This window comes from Somniosus microcephalus, chromosome 2 (assembly GCF_052327205.1).
Source record: "Somniosus microcephalus isolate GS21.2 chromosome 2, FLI_Smic_1.0, whole genome shotgun sequence".
Lineage (NCBI taxonomy): Eukaryota > Metazoa > Chordata > Chondrichthyes > Squaliformes > Somniosidae > Somniosus > Somniosus microcephalus.
Window position 1 is genome coordinate 185,137,465 of NC_140988.1, and position 17,427 is coordinate 185,154,891.

The 17,427-nt window shown below is 48.5% G+C and overlaps 1 protein-coding gene across 1 annotated transcript in view; it reads right to left on the minus strand.

Annotated features, from left to right (window-relative positions):
- Window positions 1-17,427, minus strand: part of anapc4 (anaphase promoting complex subunit 4) — a 136,939-nt gene that overhangs the window by 67,426 nt on the left and 52,086 nt on the right. The window contains exons 6-7 of the mRNA XM_085968048.1: window positions 12,275-12,301; window positions 12,128-12,172 (exon numbers count right to left, since the gene is read on the minus strand). Coding sequence (XP_085824174.1) covers window positions 12,128-12,172; window positions 12,275-12,301 — 72 coding nt within the window. The remainder of the gene's footprint in view (window positions 1-12,127; window positions 12,173-12,274; window positions 12,302-17,427) is intronic.

Sequence of the window (17,427 nt, forward strand, 5' to 3'; positions counted from 1 at the left end):
TATGGTACTGGACTAGCAACCCGGATGTTGTGAGTTCAAAAAATCCCACCATGGCAAATTGTGGAAATTGAATTCACTAAAATTTGGCAAATTTTGGGCTAGCACCAGAAACGAACATGAAAACTTGTCATAAAAAACAATTCACTAATGTTCTTCAGGGAAGGAAATCTGACACCCCTAACCAGTCTGGCCTACATGCGATCCAGTTCCACATTATGTGGTTGACTCTGAATGCCCTTAGGCCAACTTGCAAGTGTCGTCCATATCCCAAGAAGAAATAAAATTTGTGCTGTCTACAGGATGCACTGCAGCAATTTACTACACCAACTCCCTCCCCTGCAATATCTACCACCAAGAAGGAGAAAAGCAGCAATGACGTGGGAACACTATCAACCCCGAGTTCCCCTCCACGTCAAATACTACCTTCACTTGGACATACACCACCATTCCTTTATTGTTACTGTGTCAGTATTCTGGAATTTCATGCCCAACACCATTGTGGGAGCAACATGAACACTAGAAGGGACCTGGAAGGAGTCGGCATCTGAGGCGGTGGCAGAGAATAAAGAGCGCGGGAGGCCGAGGACAGCGGACCTGGAAGGAGTTGGCAGCAGAGGCAGATACAAATCCGCCAAATTCCAAAAGAACAGCAAAGTCAAGGAGTGACGTCACAGGACTGCAGGTAGGTGATTGGTGGGAGAGTATTAGCGGTTTATTCTCTACAACTTAACTAGATCAACTAATTCATATACAGGAAACTTTGTGCTATCCGGAGGTTGAATGTCCGGCAGCTTCGATCTAACGGCAGAAATCAGCAGCCGTTTTGGTTAGGTTTTTTTCCTTCTCCTAGCATTCTTTTCACAGGCAGGCTCTGGAAAGCGTCTTTGTAGCTTAGCAACAGCTTCAGAGATGCTTCCAAGCTACTGGGCCGAGTGTTTACAAGCTGTTGCTGAGCAACAGTGTTTGTGGTCAGATACGGCAGGCTCTGGAAGGTGTCTCTGTATCTTAGCAACAGCTTCAGAGACGCTTCCAAGCCACGGGCCAAGTGTTGACAAGCTGTTGCTAAGCAACAGTCTTTGTTGTCAGATACGGAGATGAAAAGCTCCTATCTGATAACATTGATGCTGGTCTATCCGGAAGTTTTGAGGCAACGGCAGCAGCTCGGTCCCGTGGGTGCCGGATAGCACAAAGTTTCATGTAACTATAAATAATCGTGTGAATAAAGACTTTAACTAAGAGAGCGAGAGAAGCGGCCGGAGATAAAGGTAGGCCAGACTTTTAAGACTCTTAGGGGGAAAAATTCTGTTGCTTTGCACCTCCCGTTAGCACCCTAAGAGGGCGCTAAGCAACCAGCGCCCGGGCGCGGCGATGTTTGCGCCGCTCGCAAAATTGACCAGACATTTTGCGGCGGCACGAAACACTACCGCCACGATCTCCTGCGCCTGCAGATCGTGACGTCAGTCGAGCGTGCAACGCCCTGGACCGGATATTGAGTGGCGTCCCCTGCCTTTCTGCCTGCCGCTAGCAAGGACAGGTTGAGGGGAACGTTTTGCAGTCGGGAAGGGACTGGGGGAGCGCTATTTAAAGGCGACCGCTTCCTGCCTTTTTTTGTCGGCGACATTTTTGCACCATGCATTGAGAGAGAGAGAGAGACTTCTGGAGAGATTCAACGTTGTGTGAAGGAGTTTTTGAGTACTGAGCAGCACTTTGCAGGTTCATTTTGATTTGACCTTCATTGCATCGATTTAGAAGAGTCTATGAGGGCTGCACTCTGAGCTCTTTCCCTGGGCCTTTCCATTGTTCTTTGCAGCAGATTTGAAGTTGAGGTCTGTCCAGGCCGAGATTCAAGGCTGCAATGAGCAGGGTGTGGATGGAGAGCAAGATCGACCCTCCCCTTTAAGAACTGGCCGTCGCCAGTGTGTCTGTGTTCCATTGCTGACTAACATCACATGAGCTTCGGCAGCGCTCGGAGGTAGCGCCTTGCTCCTCGGCGTTAGCACCTTAAGAGAGGTGTGTAGCACCTGATTTAGCGCTCCAATCACCTCCAGGGGTGATAGAAGCCAAGTTTGCAGTCGGAGGCGATAATTAGCGCCAGGCACTAAACTTTGCGCCCGGCCGATAACTGCGCCCCAAAGGGGGCGATATCAAATTTCTCCCCCTTAGTCTTAAGTTTATTTCTGTAAGTTAGTTAATAGTCGAATAAATAGAGGCATGGCAGGGCACCTCAGTCCTGTGGAATGCACATCTTGTGTCATGTGGGAAATCCAGGACGCTTCCCGTGTCCTGGACAACCACGTGTGCAGGAAGTGTCATTGGCTGGAGGAGCAGCAGCTGGCATCACTGCGGTGCATCCGCGAGGCTGAGAGCGAAGTGGCTAGCACATTTCAGGAGGTGGTCACTCCGCAGCTTAAGAGTGTGCAGGCAGAGAGGGAATGGGTGACCACCAGACAGACAAGGAGGGCCAGGTAGGTAGTTCAGGAGTCCCGTGAGTGCATCTCGCTCTGCAAACATTGGTGAGGGTGATGGTGCCTCTGGGGAGTACAGCCAGAGCCAAGTCCATGGCACCACAGGTGGCTCAGCTGTACGGGGGGGGGGGGTGGAGGAGGAAGATCGGGAAGGCAATAGTAGTGGGAATTCAATAGTTAGGGGAACAGACAGGTATTTCTGCGGCCACAAACATGATTCCAGGATGGTATGTTACTTGCCTGGTGCCAGGGACAAATATGTCACGGAGTGGCTGTAGAACATTCTGAGGGGGGAGGGTGCAGGGTTCTCAAAATTCCCACATTCCCCAAAAGTTGCTAAGAAAGGGACCCTGATTTTGGACAAGTTATTAAAAGGGGTACCCAAAAGAAAATGGCTTCTGAAACCTCGTGACAGAAGCCTGCAGGATTTCAAAAAGCAAGGCCCTGCAAAAGCAGGCCCATTCAAAGCTTTGAAAAGAAACCTGACATGCATGGACCTGTGAAAGACTTTGTCATTTCTAAAGCCAGACAGCTAGATAAACACAGAATATGCATTCTTCATCTTCAAACATATCAACTCAGGATAGACCTAATCTTGAGGCCATTAACTTTTTGCATAAATAATCGGCAACAGCTCAAAGTAGCTACCAAGCCAGGAAAACGCCGATTAAACTTCATAAATGACAAACAGCCAGGATATTGAAGCCGTTAAGCAAGGAGACAACCGCTCCAAAAGCAGTTAAGGTGAATGACTGTAATCACTTTAGACGAGCCCGCCAAAATTAAACAAAGAACTCGACCTGATTTGGCGCACAGATAAAGGATGAAGAACCTGTATAATTGTAGGCCCACCGGTAGCCAGGCTCGCTCTCTTCTCTTCTCCTCTTGTCCCGTGCTGACACCGAGGACGCCCACCATAACACCGGGGGCCAAACGCGCGGCAGAAGAGGGCCAGCCATCGGGGCACGACAAGGAACGGAGCAAAACAGCAAGATCGAGGTAACAGAACAGCGGGGCAGGCTCAACCGAGGACAACTAGGCCGCAACCGCAGCCTTACATGACCAAGCCGACACCGAAGGCCACCAACCGAGCCCAGCCGCAACGAAACTCGACGACCAAACCACCACAAGAAGAACAAAACCCGAAGTTTCCACTCTACAACCTAAGGTATCCAACAAAAAGACTTTACTATCCCTATTTCTACCATAAGAAAAGGGGACTTACCGGACAAATCCATAACCGCGCCCTTACCGCATCAGCGGACTCCACCCAACTGAGGGACCTTCGCAGTTCCCAAGACTGAGACCACGTGGGGACGGCAGGCTCCAAAGAGCGAACCCCAAAACCGCAACCGGCTTAATCGACAGGTTTTGAACTGTCAAGGAAACCCCATTGGTGAGCATAAAATCCCTGACCCCTCTTAGCTCAATCTAGTTAGGTATTGGGGGTGGGACAAGGGTAGGGGGATTATTAATGTGATTGTTCCCTCGTTGTGCCATGTGTTCCCCATTCCCAACTAAGTGTACTTTTATATGTCTGTAATTATCCTAGTAATTTCCAGTGTTGTAATCTTATTGTGCCTTTAATAAAATTACGGTTTTCTTGTACCAAACCAGTTGTCTACTCTAATTCTGTATCGCCGCCTGTACCTAAGTCCGGTGTCTAGAACCCAGGGGTGTGGGAGCGATTCGAACCGCTCAGAGACAGTCAGGGGCAGAGCTGACTGGGCACACACCACCCCCCACAAGGGCGAACAGCCAGAGGTCGTGGTCCATATCGGTACCAACGACATAGGTAGACAAAGGGGTGAGGTCTTATACGCAGATTTTAGGGAGCTAGGAAAGAGATTAAAAAGCAGGACCTCAAAGGGAATAATCTCAGGATTACTCCCTGTGCCACAAGCTAGTGAGTATAGAAATAGGAGGATAGAGCAGATGAATGCGTGGCCTGAGAGATGGTGCAGGAGGGAGGGCTTCAGATTCCTGAAATATTGGGACCAGTTCTAGGGGAGGTGGGACCTGTACAGGCCGGGTGGGTTGAACATCAACAGAGCCGGAACCAATGTCCTCGCGGGGGTGGTTTGCTACTGCTGGTGGGGAGGGTTTAAACTAATTTGGCAGGGGGCTGGGCACAGGATGTAGCATTAGAAAGGAGAAACAAAGTGCACAAAGGATGGGGAGAGACAGATAGCACTAGAGTAAGAAATAGTAAGGTACTAGGTGGGGTCAGACTAAGAAATAATACAAGAAATTTTACAGTGCATGTGTTTAAATGCATGAAGCATGGTAAATAAAGTTGGTGAGCTGCAGGCGCAAATAGCCGCATGGGAATATGATGTCGTGGCGATAACGGAGACCTGGCTCAAAAAAGGGCAGGATTAGGTTTTAAATATTCCTGGATATAAGGTGTTCAGGAAAGATAGGGAAGGAAAGAAAGGAGGTGGGGTGGCAGTATTGGTTAAGGAGAATGTTACAGTGCTGGACAGAGGATGTCCTGGAGGGGTCAAAGACAGAATCTATTTGGTTAGAGTTAGGAAATAATAGAGGTGCCATTACACTATTAGGTGTATTCTATAGGCCACCAACTAGTGGGAAAGATACAGAGGACCAAATTTGCAGGGAAATTACAGAGTGGTGCTGATGCGCTATCAATTACTCATAAAAGACTGAGAGTTAGAAGAGTAACTAAAGGCTTTTATTAACAACAGAATGGAGGTCTGCCTCGAGTGGTCGACCGGTCCAGGAAAGGGCTGGGGAGCAGTCACCTTTATACTAGGACCTGTGGGAGGAGTCAGCCGAGGCATGTCCAGGCATGTACACAGTGGAATACAAACAGGACAAACAGGAATACAAACAGTGGTTTACCACATTCACCCCTTGTTTAAAATTGAGTCCGGCGGGGTGAAGTGTATTAAAAGTTAGTGTATTGGAGTCTCTCCGGAGGTCTTGTCTGCCGCTGTGATCGGCGTGGCGACGGCAGGGGTAGTGAAGCTTCCGGCGTCGAGTCCAGCGTAGGCTGTGGCACAGGCGTGTCGTCCTCGCAGATGTCGAGCGGGTCGCGGGGCCCAGGCCTGCCGTCTGCTGGGGCTGGATATCGGATCGTGGGGGGGGGTGGTAGTGGGTAGTGGGTTACTGTGGTCCCCGAGGGTGCAAGGTCTCTTATGGAGACTGTGTCCTCCCGCCCGTCCGGGTATGCGATGTAAGCATACTGGGGGTTGGCGTGGAGGAGGTCGACCCTCTCGACCAGGGGGTCCGTTTTATGGGTCCTCACGTGTCTTCTCAGTAGGACCGGCCCTGGGGACGTCAGCCATGGCGGTAGCGATGTCCCTGATGTGGACTTCCTTGGGAAGACGAACATTTTCTCATGAGGGGTGGCGTTAGTGGCAGTGCAGAGCAGTGACCGAATAGAGTGGAGCGCATCGGGGAGCACATCCTGCCAGCGGGAGGTTGGAAGGCCCCTAGACTTTAAGGCTAGCAGGACGGCCTTCCAAACTGTCGCATTTTCTCTTACCACCTGTCCGTTCCCCCGGGGGTTGTAACTGGTGGTCCTGCTTGTGGCAATACCCCTAGTTAGCAGGTACTGACGGAGTTCGTCGCTCATAAACGATGAGCCCCGGTCGCTATGGATATAGCTGGGGAAGCCGAACAGGGTGAAGAGGTTGTTCAGACATTTAATGACCGTGGCACTGGTCATGTCCGGGCAGGGGAAGGCGAACGGGAAACGGGAGTACTCATCAATAATATTGAGGAAGTACACATTGCGGTCGGAGGAGGGGAGAGGCCCTTTAAAATCAACGCTCAGGCGCTCGAAGGGGCGAGTGGCTTTTATCAGGTGGGCCCTGTCTGGTCTATAAAAGTGTGGTTTGCACTCAGCGCAGACTTGGCAGTTCCTGGTCATGGTCCTGACCTCCTCAATAGAGTAAGGCAGGTTGCGGGCCTTGATGAGGTGGAAGAACCTGGTGACCCCCGGGTGGCAGAGGTCATTGTGGAGGACCCGTAGTCTATCGATCTGCGCGCTGGCGCAGGTGCCACGCGAAAGCGCATCCGGGGGTTCATTTAGCTTCCCGGGCCGGTACAAGATCTCGTAGTTGTAGGTGGAAAGTTCGATTCTCCACCTCAAGATTTTGTCATTTTTGATTTTGCCCCTCTGCTTGTTGTTAAACATAAAAGCAACTGAACGCTGGTCAGTGAGCAGGGTAAATCGTTTTCCGGCCAGGTAGTGCCTCCAATGACGCACAGCCTCCACAATCGCCTGGGCCTCCTTCTCAACAGCGGAGTGTCTGGTCTCCGGGCCTTGGAGGGTTCGTGAAAAGAAGGCCACGGGTCTCCCCGCCTGATTGAGGGTAGCGGCCAGGGCAAAGTCGGACGCGTCGCTTTCCACCTGGAAGGGGATGGATTCGTCCACTGCGTGCATGGTGGCTTTGGCAATGTCCTCCTTGATACGGTGGAAGGCTAAGCGGGCCTCTGCCGTCAAGGGAAAAGAGGTGGACTTGATCAGCGGACGGGCCTTGTCCGCATAGTAGGGGACCCACTGGGCGTAATAGGAGAAAAACCCTAGGCACCTCTTCAGGGCCTTGAGGCAGTGGGGCAGTGGAAGTTCCATAAGGGGACGCATCCGGTCGGGGTCGGGGCCGATGACTCCGTGTTCCACAACACAGCCAAGGATGGCGAGGCGGTTTGTGCGGAATATGCACTTCTCCTTGTTATATGTCAGGTTTAGGAGTTGGGCGGTGCGGAGGAATTTTTCGAGGTTTGCGTCATGGTCCTGCAAGTCACGGCCGCAGATGGTCACATTGTCCAGATATGGGAAAGTGGCCTGCAACGCATTTTGATCTACCATCCGGTCCATCTCCCTTTGGAAGATGGAGACCCCGTTGGTGACGCCAAAGGGAACCCTAAGGAAGTGATAGAGGCGGCCGTTTGCCTCAAAGGCAGTGTACTGGCGGTCCTCAGGGCGGATGGGGAGCTGGTGGTACGCTGATTTCAGGTCAATGGTCGAGAAGACGCGGTACTGCGCGATCTGGTTGACCATATCAGCTATACGGGGGAGTGGGTTGGCGTCCAGCAGGGTGTAGCGATTTATTGTCTGGCTGTAGTCGATGACCAGGCGCTGCTTCTCGCTGGTCTTAACGACCACAACCTGGGCTCGCCAGGGGCTGGTGCTGCCCTCAATAATCCCTTCTTTCAGGAGCCGCTCCACTTCGGTTTTAATGAAAACCCTGTCCCCGGCACTGTATCGCCTGCTCTTTGTGGCGATGGGCTTACAGTCGGGGGTGAGGTTAGCAAACAGTGGTGGGGGGGTGACTCTGAGTGTGGAGAGGTTGCACCTGGTGCGCGGCGGGCAATTTGGAAGCTGCTGGCTGCGGACTGTGAGTGGGGGTAGGGGTCCACCGTACGCCATCGTAACACTTTTAAGGTGGCACTGAAAATCTAACCCCAGCAGGACGGCAGCGCAGAGGTCAGGCAGGACCAGAAGTTTAAAATGATCGTACACGGTCCCGTCTACTACGAGTGTCACCACGCAGTAGCCGCCGATGTCCGCCGACTGGGACTCGGAGGCCATAGAAATCCGCTGTTGCGCAGGCAGGACTGGGAGAGAGCAACGCCGCACCGTGTCGGGGTGGATGAAGCTCTCAGTGCTCCCAGAGTCAAAAAGGCAGATTGTATCGTGGCCATTTACCTTAATGTCCATTGTGGAACTGGCCAGTTGGTGCGGTCTCGCTTGGTCCAGTGTAACGGATGCCAGCGTAGGGGTCGGTGTGTCGCTGCGGGTATCAGATGAGGCGGTGTCGGGGGCCTGCTGCGTCCCGGCTGTCGTCCAAGATGGCGGCGTCCATGATCCCCATGTGGCTGGAGGCGTCCAAAATGGCTGCTGTACCGGTGATTCGCACACGGCCGGGGAGGTCCAAAATGGCGGCCCGCATGGCCCACACGTGGCGCTGCTGGGGTTCGGGGTGGCTTTGGCCCTGCAGACGCTAGCGTAGTGTCCCTTCTTCCCGCAGCCCGAGCAGATCGCGTTTTTCGCCGGGCAGCGCGCTCTGGGGTGTTTTGCCTGGCCACAGAAGTAGCATTTCTGGCCTTGGGGCACTGCTGTCTGGCCTTGGGACACTGCTGCGGTAGTTGGGCCGTTGTTGGGGTGTGGCTGGGGTGGCACGGCGCTATGAGGCGGTCCTACCGTGTCCCAGGCTGTCATTCCCCGCGGCGTCCACGGTGCAGAGGAGTAGGCATCCATGCCCTGGTAGGCTGCATCCAACGATAGTGCGAGTTCAGAGGCCTTGTTGAGGTCGAGGTTACTCTGCTCCAACAGTCGCTGTCGTGTGTAATTGGATCTGTGGCCCGCTACAAAAGCGTCCCGGATAAGTTCCTCTGTGTACACGGCGGCCTTTACATCCTTACAACCACAGGCCCGGCCAAGCACAGACAGTGCCTGAAGGTATTCCACGGTCGATTCCCCAGGTTGTTGTTTACGACTCCCCAGGAGGTGCCTGGCGTACACTTCGTTCACTGGGCGCGTGTACTGGTCCTTGAGGAGCTTGATAGCATCCGCGTACGAGGTCGCGTCTTGGATGACCGAGTACACTCGGTGGTTCACTTTGGAGGTCAGGACATCCAGTTTGTCCTCGTCCGATTTGATTGCTTCGGAGGCGGTCAGGAATTTTTCGAAACACTTAAGCCAGTGAGTAAACTTGGTGGATGAGTCCGCCTCCCGATGATCTAAGTCCAGGCATGCTGGTGTGAGGATCTTCTCCATTATAAAAATGTTGTTAATAAAATTGATGCGCTATCAATTACTCATAAAAGACTGAGAGTTAGAAGAGTAACTAAAGGCTTTTATTAACAACAGAATGGAGGTCTGCCTCGAGTGGTCGACCGGTCCATGATACTAAGGGCTGGGGAGCAGTCACCTTTATACTAGGACCTGTGGGAGGAGTCAGCCGAGGCATGTCCAGGCATGTACACAGTGGAATACAAACAGGACAAACAGGAATACAAACAGTGGTTTACCACAGGTGCAAGAACTATAGAGTAGTAATAATGGGGGACTTCAATTATCCTAATATAGACTGGGATAGTAATAGTGTAAAGAGCAGAGATGGGGAAGAATTTCTGAAGTGTGTTTAGGAGAACTTTCTTGATCAGTATGTTTCCGGCCCAACGAGGAAGGAGGCATTGCTGGATCTGGTTCTGGGGAATGAGGTGAATCAAATGGAGCACGTGTCAGTAGAGGAACATTTAGGGAACAGTGATCATAGTATCATAAGGTTTAGATCAGCTATGGAAAAGGACAGGGAGCAATCTAGAGTAAAAATATCTAATTGGAGGAAGGCAAATTTCAGCGGGTTGAGAATGGATCCGGGTAAATTGGAATCAAAGATTGGCAGGCAAAACTGTAATGGAACAATCGACTGCATTTAAAGAGGAGAAGGTTCGAAGACAGTCGCGGCACAAGGGGGAAAGGTAGGACAACTGAAGCCAGAGCTCCCTGGATGACAAAAGAGATAAAGAGTAAGATGAAATAGAAAAAGAGCGCGTATGACAGATGTCAGGTTGAGAAAACAAGTGAGAATCAGGCTGAATATAAAAAGTTCAGAGGTGAAATGAAAAAGAAAATAAGGGGCAAAGAGAGAGTATGAGAATAGATTGGCAGCTAACATAAAAGGGGATTCAAAAGTCTTCTATAGGCATATAAATAATAAACGGGTAGTAAGAGGAGGAGTGGCGCCGATTAGGGACCAAAAAGGAGACCTACGCATGGAGGCAGAGGGAGGTTAAGGAGGAGATCACGGAGATAATCACCATAATCTTCCAATCCTCCTTAGATACTGGGGTGGTGCCAGAGGATTGGAGAATTGCAAATGTTACACCCTTGTTCAAAGAAGGGTGTAAGGATAAACCCAGCAACCACTGGCCAGTCAGTTTAACCTCAGTAGTGGGGAAGCTTTTGGAAACGATAATCAGGGACAAAGTTAACAGTTACTTGGACAAGTGGATTAATTAAGGAAAGCCAGCACGGATTTGTTGAAGGCAAATCGTGTTTAACTAACTTGATCGAGATTTTTGATGAGGTAACAGAGAGGGTTGATGAGGACAATGCGGTTGACGTGGTGTATATGGACTTCCAAAAGGCGTTTGATAAAGTGCCACATAATAGGCTTACCAGCAAAGTTGAGGCCCATGAAATTAAAGGAACAGTGGCAGCATGGATACGAAATTGGCTAAGTGACACGAAACAGAGAGTAGTGATGAACGGTTGTTTTCGGACTGGAGGAAGGTATACAGTGGTGTTTCCCAGGGGTCGGTACTAGGACCACTGCTTTTCTTGATATCGATTAATGACTTGGACTTGGGAGTACAGGGCACAATTTCAAAATTTGCAGGTGACACAAAAGTTGGCAGTATAGTGAACAGTGAGGAGGATAGCAATATCTTCAAGAGGACATAGACAGGCTGGTGAAATGGGCGGCCACATGGCAGATGAAATTTAATGTAGAAAAGTGCGAAGTGATACATTTTGGTAGGAAGAACGAGGAGAGACAATATAAACTAAAGGGTACAATCCTAAAGGGGGTGCATGAACAGAGAGACCTGGGGGTATATGTGCACAAATCGTTGAAGGTGGCAGGGCAGGTTGAGAAAGTGGTTAAAAAAGCATATGGGATTCTGGGTTTTATAAATAGAGGCATAGAGTACAAAAGCAAGGAAGTTATGAACCACCTTTATAAAACACTGGTTTGACCTCAACTGGAGTATTGTGTCCAATTCTGGGCATCACACTTTGGGAAGTTGTGAAGCCTTAGAGAGGGTACAGACAAGATTTACGAGAATGATTCCAGGAATGAGGGACTTCAGTTACGTGGATAGACTGGAGAAGCTGGGGTTGTTCTCCTTAGAGCAGAGAAGGTTGAGAGGAGATTTGATAGAGGTATTCAAAATCATTAGGGGTCTAGACAGAGTAGAGAGAGAGAAACTGTTCACATTGGCAGAAGGGTCGAGAACCAAAGGACACAGATTCAAGGTGATTGGCAAAAGAACTAAAAGCGACATTAGGAAAAACTTTTTTACGCAGCGAGTGTTTAGGATCTGGAATGCACTGCCTGAAAGGGTGGTGGAGGCAGACTCAATCATGGCTTTCAAAAGGGAATTGGCTATGTACCTGAAGGGAAAAAACTTGCAGGGCTACGGGGAAAGGGCAGGGAAGTGGGACGAGCTGGAGTGCTCTTGCAGAGAGCCGGCATGGGCTCGACAGGCTGAATGGCCTTCTTCTGTGCTGTAACCATTCTATAATTCTATGCAGCGGTTGAAGAAGTCCTTCTGCTACCTTCTATGGGCAACTGAGATGGGAAATGTGAAGTCTTGCCAGCATTGCCCACACTGAGAATAAATTTAAAAAAGGTAGAATGTATCCAAGGCTTGTAATACTGGCTCTACTACACTTTAGGGACGGAAAATGTGAAGAGTGATTTTGCCTCTGTAAGTAATGCCAACTAATGAAATTAAAAAAATGCAGTTTTAGAATACGTAATTTCTGAGAATGCAATTTTGTTGTTGTTATGTGCTGCATCAAACAAAATACATTAACAGTTTGATCACATTCTTTTCAGCAGTCAAACTACACACATTATTAAGGAATATATTTTTTGGGGATGGAGAGAAAAAAATACCTTTTGTCACCTAAAAGCTTTGCGACTTCATCTGATTTTTCTTCACTAAAAATAAAGAGAGAAAATGCATGTTAGTATCCAGGTAAAACAACTAAAGCTAATTTTTAAAAACTATGTATTTCAAAGGCATACTACATCTGGACATACCTGAAAATCTTTGCAGAGGTACTGTAACTGATAAGATAAAGGAAAAACAAAATATATCAGCATTAGAAAAAAATATATATGAAGTACCTTGACTGCAGTATTGCCAATTCTTAAAATAATGTTACAATTTCTCTTTTATTCATTCACGGGATGTGAGCGTCGCTGGCAAATCCAGCATTTATTGCCTATCCCTAGGATTATAATAGTCATGCAAATAATAGTGAAAATGTGACTGAGCATTGAAATAAAAGGTTAATCTGAAACATTTTCCAAAAGTACATTCGGAAACCCCTTCCCTTCCCCACCCAACTCAGTGATATTTTTATATCACAGCCTAACTTTTAAAACTTTTTTTAAAACTGGAATCATAAAAGCACTTTGATTCTTTCCTATTATTTAAGCAGCCTTTCAGCAATACAGCCAGCACGGATTTGTTAAAGGCAAATCGTGTTTGACTACCATTATTGAGTTCTTTGATGATGCACCTCAACAGGGCCGGGACCAATATCCTCGGGGGGGAACGCGGGGGGTTGCGAGTGCCATTGGGGAGGGTTTAAACTGGCTTGGCAGGGGGTTGGGAACCTGAGCATAGATTCAGAAGGGATAGAAGCAAAGCTGGAAATGGAAGGCAGAAAATTAGGAAGTGAGTTTGGAAGGCAGAGGAAACAAAGGCTAGAGAATAGAAAACAAAGGGGTTTGGCAGTGCTTAACGGTATTTACTTCAATGCAAGGAGTTTAGTGAATAAGGCAGATGAGCTGAGGGCACAGATAGACACGTGGAAGTATGATGATATAGCTATTACTGAAACATGGCTGAAAGGAGGGCAGGAATGGCAGCTCAACATTCCTGGTTGCAGGGTTTTCAGATGAGATTAAGGGGGACAAAAATGGAGGGGATCGCAATATTGGTTAAAGAAACAATTACAGTTGAGGGATGATATGTCAGAAGGATCATCAAATGAGGCCATATGGGTTGAACAGAAGAACATAAAAGGGGCAATCACACTGCTGGGAGTGTACAATAGACTCCCAAATAGTCAGAGGGAGATAGAAGAGCAAATATGTCGACAAATTTCTGAGAAGTACAAAAACAATAGGGCAATAATAGTAGGGGATTTCAACTACCCTAAAATTAACTGGAATAGAATAAGCGCAAAAGGTATAGAGGGTGCAGAATTCTTAAAATGCATTCAGGAGAAATTTTTTACCCAGTACGTAGCAAGCCCCACAAGAGAGGGGGCGGTTCTAGACTTGGTTTTAGGGAATTAAACTGGGCAGATGGAAGGGGCATCAGTGGGAGAGCATTTTGGTGGTAGCGATTTAGCATAGTTACGGAAAAGGACAAAGATAGACCAGGAGTAAAAGTTCTCATCGGGGAAGGGCCAATTTGACTAAGTTGAGATGTGAGTTAGCAAAAGTGGACTGGAAACAGATACTTGAAAGTAAATCGGTGTCAGAACAGTGGGAGGCATTCATGGAGGAGATAGTGAGGGTTCAGAGCAAATACGTTGCCACAAAGAAAAAGGGTGGGGCTCCAAAATCTAGAGCCCCCTGGATGTCAAGGGGTATAACAGGGTAGGAAAAGACAAAAAAGGGAAGCTTATGTTAGATACTGAGAGCTAAATACTGCAGAAAGCCTAGAGGAGTATAGAAAGTGCAGGGGTGAAATTACCAAGGAAATTAGGAAAGCGAAGAGAGGGCATGAAAAAATATTGGCAAGTAAAGTCAAGGAAAACCCGAAGATGTTTATAAATACACTAAGAGCAAGAGGATAACTAAAAAAAGAGCAGGGCCTTAGAGACCAAAAAGGTAATCTGTATGTTGAGGCGGAAGACATGGGTATGGTTCTTAATGAATACTTTGTGTCCGTCTTCACAAAAGAGAGGGACAATGTAGACATTGCAGTTAAGGAGGAGGAGTGTGAAATATTAGATGCAATAAACATACTGAGAGGGGGAATATTAAGGGGTTTAGCATCTTTGAAAGTAGATAAATCGCCAGTCCCTGATGAAATGTATCCCAGGTTGTTAAGAGAAGCAAGGGAGGAAATAGCAGAGGCTCTGACCATTATTTTCCAATCCTCTCTGGCTACAGGTGTGGTGCCAGAGGACTGGAGAACGGCTAACGTTGTACCGTTGTTTAAAAAGGGAGAAAGGGATAGATCCAGTAATTACTGGCCAGTAGGCCGAACCTCGGTGGTGGGCAAATTATTGGAAAAAATCCTGAAGGACAGTATTAATCGTCATTTAGAAAGGCATGGATTAATCAAGGACAGTCAGCATAGATTTATTAAGGCAAGGCCATGTTTGACTAACTTGATTGAATTTTTGAGGAGTTGATGAGGAGATTCGATGAGGATAGCACGTTTGATGTAGTCGACATGGACTTTAGCAAGGCTTTTGGCAAGGTCCCACATGTCAGACTGGTCAGAAAAGTAAAAGCCCATGGGATCCAAGGGAAGAGTGGCAAGTTGGATTCAAAATTGGCTCAGTAGCAGGAAGCAAAGGGTAATGGTTGACAGGTGCTTTTGTGACTGGAAGGCAGTTTCCAGTGGGGTTCCCCAGGACTGAGTACCTTGCTTTTGTGGTATATATCAATAACTTAGACTTCAATGTAGGGGGCATGATTAAGAAGTTTGCAGATGATACAAAAATTGGCCATGTGGTTGACAGTGAGGAAGAAAGCTGTAGACTGCACGAAGATATCAATGGACTGGTCAAGTGGCAAATGGAATTCAATGCGGAGAAGTGTGAGGTAATGCATTTGGGGAGGGCTAACAAGGCAACGGAATACACAATAAGTGGTAGGATACTGAGAAGTGTAGAGGAACAAAGCGAACTTGGAGTGCATGTCCTCAGATCCCTGAAAAGACTTGCATTTATATAGCACCTTTCATGACCACCGGACATCTCAAATCACTTTACAGTCAATTAAGTACTTTTGGAGTATAGTCACTCTTGTAATTTAGGAAACGCAGCAGCCAATTTGTACACGGCAAGCTCCCACAAACAGCAATGTGATAATGACCAGATAATCTGTTTTTGTTATGTTGATTGAGGGATAAATATTGGCCAGTGAAAGTAGCAGGACAGGTAGCTAAGGTGGTTAAGAAGGCGTATGGGATACTTTCCTTTATTAGCCGGGGCATAGAATACAAGAGCAGGGAGGTTATGCTTGAACTGTATAAAACAGTAGTTAGGCCACAGCTAGAGTACTGTGTACAGTTCTGGTCACCACATTACAGGAATGATACAATTGCACTAGAGAGGGTACAGAGGAGATTTCCAAGGATGCTGCAAGAACTGGAGAATTTTAGCTATGAGGAAAGATCGGATAGGCTGGGGTTGTTTTCTTTGGAACAGAGGAGGCTGAGGGGAGATTTAATTGAGGTGCATAAAATTATGAGGGGCTGAGATACAGTGGATAGGGAGGACCTATTTCCCTTAGCAAAGAAGTCAATAACCAGGGGGCATAGATTTAAAGTAATTGGTAAAAGGATTAGAGGGGAGTTGAGGAGAACTTTTTTCACCCAGAGGGCGGTGGGGGTCTGGAGCTCACTGGCTGAAAGGGTGGTAGAGGCAGAAACCCTCATCACAGTTAAAAGGTACTTGGATATGGACTTGAATTGCTGTAACTTACAGGGCTACGGACCAAGAGCTGGAAAGTGGGATTAGGCTGGATAGCTCTTTTTTGGCTGGCAGACATGGTGGGCTGAATGGCCTCCTTCTATGGTTCTATGAAGTAATGGAGAGGGTTGATGAAGGTAGTGCAGTTGATGTGAACATGAACTTTCAAAAGACGTTAGATAAAGTACCACATAATAGACATATTAGCAAAATTGAAGCCCATGGGAGTAAAGGGGCAGTGGCAATGTAGATACGAAATTGGCTAAGGGACGTTAAGCAGAGTAGTGGTGAGCGGTTGTTTTGCAGACAGGAGGGAAGTATACAGTGGTGTCCCCCAGGGTCGGTATTAGGGCCACTACTCTTTCTGATATATATTAATGACCTGGACTTGGGTATGTAGGGCATCATTTCAAAGTCTGCAGATGACGCAAAACTCAGAAATGTAGCAACAGTGAGGAGAATAGTGTAATGTATGTAATGTATATATACCTTAAGGGAGAGAACTACTTTTTACAGCTCCTGTATACTGTAAAGTACCGGCAGTGACCACACCTATATATAAACCCTGAGTAGTGATCTGTACAGTTAGTTCTAGAGTAACCCTCATTCAGTAAACACCTGTTGAATCGTTCCCTGCAGTCTGTTGTCTGATTATTGAAGGACACAACATTAAGATACACTGACATAACATTGGCAACGACGCAGATTCGAACCTACCTGCAACTCTGCATCACCTCCCAGGGATTCGCTCCTGGAGAAAAGTGGAAGGAGGTCGAGTCCAGAAGCACGGGCGTCGACCACGGGCAACCGCCCAGTCATCCAACGGAGATTTGAGCATCGCAGGGGAGGCTGTCGAGAGCCAGGCTTGGCTTTCCAGTCACGGTGGTCCAGCGAAATGGGCTGGCAACAGGTACTGCGCAGACCCTTCCCGGACAGCGGCGGGCTAGAGCCCGACCGAGCGGCACAGAAAAAGGCCGAGCAGCGTCGACGGGGGAGAGAGAGAGGGCAGAGCGCACAGGGCGCAGCCGGTGTTCAGGACCGAGCGGCGTCAACGGGGGAGAGAGACGAGAGAGAGCAGAGCGCAGCCGGTGGTCAAGGGCCGAGCTGCGTCAACGGGGGAGAGAGGTGCGCAGGAAAACGCGAGGCGCTGCCATTGCCACGAGGACCGCAGAGAGTGGCATTGGCAGCAGCGCAGGAGCAGCGCACGAAACCCACAGGGCATCGCCATTTGCCACGAGGACCGCCGAGAGTGGCGTTGGCAGCAGCGCAGGAGACGCCATTTTAAGCCGCAGCGGGGAAGAAAGGAAAGCGCGGGAGACGCCATTTTAAGCCGCAGTGGGGAAAAAAGGAAAGCGCGGGAGACGCCATTTAAAGCCAGTCTAACCACACCCAAAAATGCCGAAGAGTGGCAGTATCACAGCGTTCGACAATGAAGTCGAAGATTGGACGACATATGTCGAACGCATAGAAGTATACTGCAAAGCGAATGAAGTGCCAGATGACAAGAAAGCGTTGGTATTGTTGAAT